Source organism: Cetorhinus maximus, chromosome 7 (genome assembly GCF_964194155.1).
Source record: "Cetorhinus maximus chromosome 7, sCetMax3.hap1.1, whole genome shotgun sequence".
In the NCBI taxonomy this organism is placed as follows: domain Eukaryota; kingdom Metazoa; phylum Chordata; class Chondrichthyes; order Lamniformes; family Cetorhinidae; genus Cetorhinus; species Cetorhinus maximus.
The window spans coordinates 2827623-2837772 of record NC_135885.1 but is presented as its reverse complement, the minus strand read 5'-3'; the positions used below and the strand labels follow the sequence as shown (position 1 = coordinate 2837772).

General features: G+C 49.2%; 1 protein-coding gene across 3 annotated transcripts in view; it reads left to right on the top strand.

Annotated features, from left to right (window-relative positions):
• The first annotated feature begins 767 nt into the window (after positions 1–767).
• Positions 768–10150, top strand: part of LOC144682545 (stromal interaction molecule 1-like) — a 158087-nt gene continuing 148704 nt past the window's right edge. For 2 of the 3 annotated variants that reach the window (XM_078544974.1, XM_078544972.1), the window contains exon 1: positions 778–1007. In XM_078544974.1, the coding sequence (XP_078401100.1) occupies positions 917–1007 (91 nt within the window). In that variant the 5' untranslated portion in view covers positions 778–916. Of the gene's footprint in view, positions 1008–10150 lie in introns of all 3 variants that reach the window. The other variant, XM_078544976.1, reaches the window with a different exon arrangement.

Here is a 10150-nt window from a genome sequence, read left to right as displayed (position 1 = left end):
GTGGAACACCTTCGGTCTGTCCGCAAGCATTACCCAGACCTCCCTGTCTCTTGCCATTTCAACACTCCACCCTGCTCTCATGCCCACATGTCCGTCCTTGGCCTGCTGCAATGTTCCAGTGAAGCTCAATGCCAACTGGAGGAACAGCACCTCATCTTCCGACTAGGCACTTTACAGCCTTCCGGACTTAACATTGAGTTCAACAATTTCAGACCAAGAACTCCCTCCTCCATCCTTAACCCCCTTAAATCTTTTTTCTACATTCATTTTTATTTATTATCCACTTAATTTTATTTTTATTCATTTATCGATGGTTTTATCCCCTTTTGAAACCCATTTTCTATCCTTTTTTAGCACCACCACCACCACCACCACCACCCCCAGTCTTTGCTTTTAAGCTTGGATGGTTTCTTTTTGCAGCTATATTCAAGTTCTGTACCACCAAATGACTCTTCATTAGGTCTAGAAAAGCAGTGGACCTAACACTGATCGGTTTAAGAGGACTAGCTTGTTAGCAGGCCTACGGGAGAAAGAATGGTTGAGGTTAAATTGGATAGCTCAGAAGGCTGGCACAGACGGAACGGGCCGAGTGGCCCGCTAGCGCTGTCAGATTGCGCACCCATTGCTGGTATTTCGCTTCTTGCCTGTAGCAAAGATGGCAGCACTGGGTGCAATTTGTCACAGACTGGCAACGCCCCGGGAGCTGCGCAGGCGCAGTGAGGAGTGGCCTCGGCGGCGCAGGGAGGGGTGTGCGCAGGCGCAGTAGAGGCTGGGGAAAGGGGGCGGGTCGGCGGGAGCTCGAGCGCCGCGGCCTGAGGGAGAGGGAGAGGGACAGGGAGCGGAGCGGAGAGTCCAGGCCCCAGGCCCACAACAAACCCCAGCGAGAGGGCAGGAGCCCCACACCAGGAACCGCACGATGGAGGCCGGGGCGGCCTTCCTGGCCTGGCTGCTGTGCGCAGCGTTTCTGAGGCGGAGCGGGGCCACCCTGGAGGAGGTGGCCGGGGCAGGTGAGGGCCTGGGCGGTGCGGAGAGTCCAAAGCACAAGGGCCGAGGCCTCAGCATATACCCCGGGGTGGGGGGGGGTGGGGGGGCAGGGTCTGCGCGTGCACCGGGGGGGTGGGGGCAGGGTCTGCGCGTGCACCGGGGGGGTGGGGGCAGGGTCTGCGCGTGCACCGGGGGGGTGGGGGCAGGGTCTGCGCGTGCACCCTGGGGGGGGAGAGGGGGCAGAGTCTGCGCGTGCACGGGGGGCAGGGTCTGCGCGTGCACGGGGGGGGTGCGGGGCGGGGGCAGGGTCTGCGCGTGCACCGGGGGGGGTAGGGTTTGCGCGTGCACCCTGGAGGGGCGGGGGAGCAGGGTCTGCGCGTGCACCCAGGGGTAGGGGCAGGGTCTGCGCGTGCACCCGGGGGAGGGGGCAGGGTCTGCGCGTGCACCCCCGGAGGGGGCTGGGTCTGCGCCTGCACCCGGGGGGGGGGGGGTGGGGTGTGGGCAGGGTTATGCGCGTGCACCGAGAGAGGGGGCGGGCCAGGGTCTGCGCGTGCACCCGGCGTCTGCATGTACCCTCTGTACACCCGGGGGCAGGGTCTGCGTATACCCTGTGTACACCCGGGGGCAGGGTCTGTGTGTACACCCGGGGCCAGGGTCTGCGTATACCCTGTGTACACCAGGGGGCAGGGTCTGCGTATACCCTGTGTACACCAGGGGGCAGGGTCTGCGTGTACCCTGTGTACACCCGGGGGCAGGGTCTGTGTGTGTACCTGGGGGCAGGGTCTGTGTGTGTACCTGGGGGCAGGGTCTGCGTATACCCTGTGTACACCCGGGGGCAGGGTCTGTGTGTGTACCTGGGGGCAGGGTCTGCGTATACCCTGTGTACACCTGGGGGCAGGGTCTGTGCGTGCACCTGGGGGCAAGGTCTGCGTGTGTACCCGGGGCCAAGGTCTGCGTATACCCTGTGTACACCTGGGGGCAAGGTCTGCGTGTGTACCCGGGTCCAGGGTCTGCGTATACCCTGTGTACACCCGGGGTCAAGGTCTGCATGTACTCTGTGTACACCTGGGGGCAGGGTCTGTGCGTGCACCCGGGGGCAGGGTCTGCGTGTGTACCCGGGGCCAGGGCAATATGCTACCATCCACCCCTGGTCAGTCTGAGCACATCCTTGGATGGGGCTGTACCCTTGGGTTCTGAAGGTCCTCTGTAGATTCCTGACATTGTAGCAGTGCCGATCACATTGTAATATTGGTCTTTCCTCGTTGTTCATGGTTCTAAGAGTGGTTTGAGATGAATGCTTTTATTGTGGTTAGTAGATGCTTATTCATTGTGTGTTGTGCAACTTGAGGATTAGTTCCTGGGATGGGGGTTTTAGCTAAAAGGTTTCATTGGGGAAGCTGGGGTTGTTCTCTTTAGAGCAAAGGAGATTGCAGGAAGATTTGACAGGTATTCAAGATTACGATAAGTTTGGATAAAGCAGACAAGTAACAAATATTCCCATATAGCTGATGCTACAAGGACTCGGAGAGACAAATGTAAGATTTTGGGCAAGAGATGTGGGGGAATATGAGGACGAACCTTTTTATGCAGTGAATAGTGATGACCTGGAACCCTGCCCATGAGGATGGTGGTAGCGGAGAAGATGAACAATTTGAAAAAGAAATTGGCTGGGCACTTGAAGGAATTAAACTTACAGGCCTGCAGGGAGAGAGTGGGGCAATGGGACTGACTGGATTGACCCACAGAGAGCCAGCATAGACTCTGGGTGAATGGACTCCTTCTGTGCCATGCATGACTCTGTGCTGTAGCACTGCTGTGTCCTGATAGATGTTGTGTACACACAAGGTAGGGGCACATTTAGATGCCAGGGACGTAGTGCCTGGTACACGTGGAACTGTAGCTAGGTCTGGAAGCCAAGGTGTTGATTGTGGTGCATGTATCGAGACAGCTGTGCACAGTGCTGGACAGGCTGGGAGCAACCTCCCCTTTCATTTCTATTATTGTTCATGGCCTATTCATTTATGCGCATGACTCCTTTAAATTTTATATGCAGCCGCACATGAGCAGCAACATGAATGAGTTGACTTGTGCCCATCCTGCGTGGGTACCTCCAAATTGCTGCAGCTTGAAGGAAACATTGACTGGGAGCAGTTAAACAAAACTGCTGGAAATCTGAAATAAAAGCAAAATGCTGGGAACACTCAACAGATCTAGCAGCATCTGTGGACAGAGAAAGCGAGTTAACATATCAGTTCGTTGACCTTCTGTGCGAACTGGAAGAAGTTGGAGATGTAATGGGTTTCAAGCACGTCAAAATGTATATGGAAGGAGAAGGAAAGCCAAAAGGAAGGTCTGTGGTAGACTGGAAGAGAGGAGGGAGTGTCAAAAGGGATAATGGTACAAGGTGAAACAAGATGCTATGGGTGTCTTTCACATTGCCCCATCATCCGTTTTGTCATTTAATCTCTCCTGACTATTATAGACCTTCCTTTTTGTTGTTCCCCCCCACCTGCCTCCTTTTCCCTGCCTCTGGACTTGTTTCAAACCTGTTACATCTCTAACTTTTTCCAGTCCTGACAAGAGGACATTGACCTTAAGTGAAAACTGTTTCTCTCCATGGACGCTGCCAGAGCTGCTGAACGTTCTGAGAGTTTAAATAACACAGCTTGGTTGGAGTCTGCACCCAGTACTGTACGTATAGAGAGCCAATTACAGGCCACGTACACCATGTTGTCACAGTGAGGGAGCAGCACTTGCACCTGAAACTCATTGCAAGAGTCTTTTTTATTTACTGCACTCCACACACACAGACACACACACACACAGCTGCACTCTATGCAGCCTCAATAAAGCTGGAATATGCAGTCCACACACAGCATTTTCATGGGATTTGGTCAGGCAGTAGCTATGGAGAGAGAAACAAAGTTAACATTTCAGGTCAATGTCCTCTTGTCAGAATTGAAAAAAGTTAAAGATGTAACAGGTTTAAAACAAGTCGAGGGGCAGGGAAAAGGAGGAACAGAGGAAAGAACAAAAGGAGGGATTAAATGGCAGAAAGGGTGATGGGGCAATGTGAAAGGCACCCACTAGCATCTTGATTTGCCTGGGACCGTTATCCCTTTTGTAATTTACTCCCTCCTGCCTTCCAGTCTACCACCGACCTTCCCTTTTGTTCTTTCCTCTCCTTCCCCTCTTAGCTCAGAAGAAAGTCATCATCAATGTTGTGCTGCTGTTTGCTTTTCTATCACCACTGTCTGTCTGCTCTCATCGGACCAGAAAGAGGCCATTCAGCCCCTCGAGCCTGTTCTGCCATTCAGCGGGATCATGGCTGATCTGCATGTGCATTAACTCCATGTACTGACCATTACTTCATATACCTTAATAGCTTTGGATAACAAAAATTTATCAACCTCAGTTTTAAAATTAACTAAGGGCTGCTAGCATTGTCCCATTATTAAAAAAGGGAGGAAGGGGTAGACCAGGAAATTACAGGCCAGTCAGTCTAACCTCGGTGGTGTGGGAGTTACTAGAAAGAACTCTGAAGGATAGAATATATCTGCACTTGGAGAGACATGGATTAATCAGGGATAGTCAGCATAGATTTGTTCAGGGAAGGTTGCGTTTGACAAATTTAATAGAATTTTTTGAGGAGGTAAACAGGAGTGTTGATGAGGGTATTGCATTTGATGTGGTCTACGTGGACTTTAGCAAGGCTTTTGATAACGTCCCTCATGGCAGAATGGTCAAGAAATTAAGAACCCATAGGATCCAAGGCAAAGTGGCACGTTGGATCCAAAATTGGCCAAGGGGCAGGAAACAGAGGGTGATGGTAGAGGGATGTTTCTGTGACTGGAAGTCTGTTTCCAGTGGGGTTCCACAAGGCTTGGTGCTGGGGCTAACTAAACTAACTTGACAGGGGGGTGGGATCCTGAGAGGAGGTTTAGCAGGGGGAAATGCACAGCCAAAACTAGAACAGAGAGCAAGCGAGTCTGGAAGACACAGACATTATAGGCCAGTTAAGGTACAAGGGTGTTTGGCAAGGTTGGATGGTATTTTAATGCAAGGAGCCTGACGAATAGGGCAGATGAGTTGAGGGCACAAATTAACACATGGAAGTATGATGTCATTGTTGTCACAGAGACATGGTTGAGAGAGGGGCAGGATTGGCAGCTCAATATTCCAGGAGAGAGGGTCTTCAGGCGAGACAGGGAAGGAGTTCAAAGAGGAAGGGGTATCGCAATATTGATCAAGGAATCAATTACAGCAGTAAGGAGGGATGACATCTTAGAAGGCTCCTCAAATGAAGCCATATGGGTAGAACTGAAAAACAAAAAAGGAGCAATCACATTGCTGGGAGTGTACTATAGGCCCCCAAACAGTCAGAGAGAAATAGAAGAGCAGATATGTAGGCAAATTTCAGAGAAGTGTAAAAATAATAGGGTAGTAATAGTGGGGGATTTCAACTTCCCCAACATTAACTGGGTTCGTCATAGTGTGATTAGTTTAGAAGGAGCGGAATTCTTAAAATGCATCCAGGAGAGCTTTTTAAGCCAGTACGTAGAAGGTCCTACAAGAGAGGGGGTGGTCCTGGACCTAATTTTAGGAAATGGAACTGGGCAAGTGGTAGAGGTATCAATGAGGGAGCATTTTGCAGATAGTGACCATAACTCCATTAGATTCAAGGTTGTTATGGAAAAGGACAAGGATGGGCCAGAAATCAGAGTCCTAAATTGGAGGAAGGCCGATTTTAATAAGATCAGATATGATTTGGCCAGAGTGGACTGGGAGCAGCTACTTTTAGGTAAACCTGCGTCAGAGCAGTGGGACTCATTCAAGAAGGAAATAGGGAGAGTACAGGGCCAACATATTCCAGTAAAGACAAAGGGTGGGACCAGCAAATCCAGGGAATCCTGGATGTTGAGGGATATGCAGGATTGGATAAAGAGAAAAAGGGATGCTTATGGCAGATACCGAGGGCTCAAAACAGCGGAAACCCTAGAGGAGTGTAGAATGTGTAGGGAGAACTTAAAAAGGAAATTAGGAGAGCAAAAAGGAGGCATGAAAAAACATTGGCAGGTAAAATAAAGGAAAATCCAAAGTTATTTTGCAAGCACATTAAGAGTAAGAAGATAACTAGGGAAAGAGTAGGGCCCATTAAGCACCATAGTGGTAATTTGTGTGTGGGGCCGGAAGACATAGGTAGGGTTCTAAATGTGTCGGTGTTCACAAGTGAGAGGAACGATGTGGGTATGGAAATCAGGCAGAAGGGCTGTGATATAATTAAAGAAATTAGCATAGAAAAGGAGGAGGTTCTAAGTGGTCTGGCAGGCTTAAAAGTAGATAAATCTCCAGGCCCAGATGAAATGTATCTCAGGCTGTTGAGTGAGGCAAGGGAGGTGATAGCAGAGGAGCTGGCAATAATTTTCAATACTTCTCTGGCCACAGGAGAGGTGCCAGAGGACTGGAGGACAGCCAATGTGGGTACTGTTATTCAAGATGGGAGGTAAGGATAAACCAGGGAACTACAGGCCAGTCAGTCTAACCTCAGTGGTGGGGAAACTGTTGGAAACGTTTCTGAGGGACAGAATTAACCTACACTTGGAGAGGCAGGGATTAATCAAAGACAGTCAGCATGGCTTTGTTAAGGGGAGGTCATGTCTGACCAATTTGAATTTTTCTGAGGTGAGCAAGTGTGCAGATGAAGGCAATGCATTTGACGTAGTCTACTTGGACTTCAGCAAGGCTTATGATAAGGTCCCACATGAGAGACTGGTAACGAAGGTAAGAGCCCATGGGATCCAAGGCAATCTGGCAAATTGGATCCAGAATTGGCTGAGTGGCAGGAAGCAGAGGGTGATGGTCGAGGGGTGTTTTTGTGACTGGATGTCTGTGTCCAGTGGGGTTTCACAGGGATCGGTGTTGGGTCCCTTGCTGTTTATGGTATATATAAACGATTTAGACTTGAATGTAGGAGGGTTGATCAGTAAGTTCGCGGATGACACAAAAATTGGTGGGGTGGTAAATGGTGAGGAGGATAGCTTTAGATTACAGGAAGATATAGACAGACTGGTCAGATGGGCTGATCAGTGGCAAATGGAATTTAATCCGGATTAGTGCGAGGTGATGCACTTGGGCAGTACAAACAAGGCACAGGAATACATGATGAATGGTAGGACCCTGGCAAGTACCGAGGATCAGAGGGACCTTGGTGTGCATGTCCACCGGTCCCTTAAGGTAGCGGGACAGGTAGATAAGGTGGTTTAGAAGGCATATGGGATACTTGCCTTTATTAGCCGAGGCATAGAATATAAGAGCAGGGAGGTTATGCTGGAACTGTATAAAACGCTGGTTAGGACACAGCTAGAGTATTACTTGCAGTTCTGGAATCTGCATTATAGGAAGGATGTGATTGCACTAGAGAGAGTGGAGAGGACATTTACCAGGATGTTGCCTGGGATGGAGAGTTTTAGTTACAAGTAGAGATTAGATAGACTGGGGTTATTTTCCTTGGAGCATAGGAGATTGAGGGGGGACATGATTGAGGTGTATAAAATTATGAGGGGCATAGATAAGGTAGACAGGAAGGAACTTTTCCCCTTGGTGGAGGGATCAATAACCAGGGGGCATAGATTTAAGGTAAGGGGCAGGAGGTTTAGAGGGGATGTGAGGAAGAATTTTTTCACCCAGAGGGCGGTGGGAATCTGGAACTCGCTGCCTGAAAGGGTGGTAGAGGCAGAAACCCTCATAACACTTAAGAAGTATTTGGATGTGCACTTGCGATGCCATGGCACACAAGGCTATGGGCCTAGTGCTGGAAAATGGAATTAGAATAGTTAGGTACTTGTTTGACCAGCGCAGACTTGATGGGCCGAAGGACCTTTTTCAGTGCTGTAGACCTCTATGACTCTATGGCTCTTGCTGTTTTTGGTATACATAAATGATTTGGACTTAAATGTAGGGGGTATGATCAAGAAGCTAGCGGATGGCACGGAAATTGGTAGGGTGGTAAATCGTGAGGAGGATAGTCGTAAACTGCAGGAGGATATCAATGGACTGGTCAGATGGGCAGAACAGTGGCAAATGGAATTCAACCCGGAAAAGTGTGAGGTAATGAATGCACTTGGGGAGGGCTACAAGGCAAGGGATTATATTACGAATGGTAGGACCCTGGAAAGCACTGAAGTTCAGAGGGACCTTGGTGTGCATACCCACAGATTCCTGAAGGTAGCAGGACAGGTAGATAAGGGGGTTAAGAAGGCAATATGGGATGCTTGCCTTCACTGGCCGAGGCATAGAATACAAGAGCAGGGAGGTTATGCTGGAACTGTATGAAATGCTGGTTAGGCCACAACTGGATATAGCATGCAGTTCTGGTCACCACATTATAGGAAGGATATGATTGTATTGGAGAGGGTGCAGAGAAAACTTACCAGGATGCTGCCTGGGCTGGAGGGTCTGAGCTATGAGGAAAGATTGGATAGGCTGGGGTTGTTTTCCTTGGAGCAGCGAAGGTTGAGAGGGGGACCTGATCGAGGTGTATAAGATTATGAGGAGCATAGATAGGGGCGATAGGAAGGCACTTTTTCCAATAGCAGAGGTGTCAATAACCAGAGAGGTAAGAGGTAAAAGGCTAAGGGGAGTTGAGGAGAAATTTTTTCACTGAGGGTGGTGGGAGTCTGGAACTCACTGCGTGAAAGGGTGGTTGAGTCAGAAATTCTCGTAACACTTAAGAAGTATTCACAGAATCACAGAGTGCAGAAGAGGCCCTTCGACCCATCTGCACTGACACATGAGAAACACCTTACCTACCTACCTAATCCCATTTACCAGCACTTGGCCCATAGCCTTGAATGTTATGACGTGCCAAGTGCTCATCCAGGTACTTTTTAAAGGATGTGAGGCAACCTGCCTCCACCACCTTCCCAGACAGTACATTCCAGACTGTCACCACCCTCTGGGTAAAAAAGCTTTTCCTCACATTCCCCCTAAACCTCCTGCCCTCACCTTGAACTTATGTCCCCTTGTGACTGACCCTTCAACTAAGGGTTACAGCTGCTACCAATCCACCCTGTCTATGCCCCTCATAATCTTGTACACCTCCATCAGGTCACCCCTCAGTTTTCTCTGCTCCAATGAAAACAGCCCAAGTCTATCCAACCTCTCTTCATAACTTAAATGTTTCATCCCAGGCAACATCCTGGTGAATCTCCTCTGCACCCCCTCCAGTGTAATCACATCCTTCCTATAATGTGGCGCCGAGAACTGCACACAGTACTCCAACTGTGGCCTCACCAAGGTTCTATACAACTCCAACATGACCTCCCTACTTTTGTAATCTATGCCTCGATTGAAAAAGGCAAGTGTCCTATATGCCTTTTTCACTACCCCACTAACATGACCCTCCGCCTTCAGAGATCTATGGAGACACACACCAAGATCCCTTTGTTCCTCAGACCTTCCAAGTGTCATGCTGTTCATTGAATACTCCCTTGTCAAATTACTCCTTCCAAAGTGTATCACCTCACAGTTTTCAGGGTTAAATCCATCTGCTACTTATCTGCCCATTTGACCACCCTGTCTACATCTTCCTGTAGCCCAACATTCAACCTCACTGTTAACCACCCGGCCAATCTTTGTGTCATCCGCAAACTTACTAATTCTACCCCCAACATAGTCATCTATGTCGCTTATATAAATGACAAATAATAGGGGACCGAGCACAGATCCCTGTGGTACACCACTGGACACTGGCTTCCAGTCACTAAAGCATCCTTCTGTCATCACTCTCTGTCTCCTACAACTAAGCCAATTTTGAATCCACCTTATCAAATTACCCTGTATCCTATGTGCATTTGCCTTCTTAAAAGTCTCCCATGTGGGACCTTGTCAAAGGCTTTGCTGAAATCCATATAAACTACATCAACTGCACTACCCTCATCTACACACCTGGTCACCTCCTCAAAACATTCAATCAAATTTGTTAAGCATGACCTCCCTCTGACAAAGCCATGCTGACTATCCCTGATCAAACCTTGCCTCTCCAAGTGGAGATAGATTCTCTCCTTCAGAATTTTCTCCAGTAGTTTCCCTACCACTGATGTGAGACTCACTGTCCTGTAGTTTCCTGGCTTATCTCTACAATCCTTCTTAAATGGCGGAACCACAT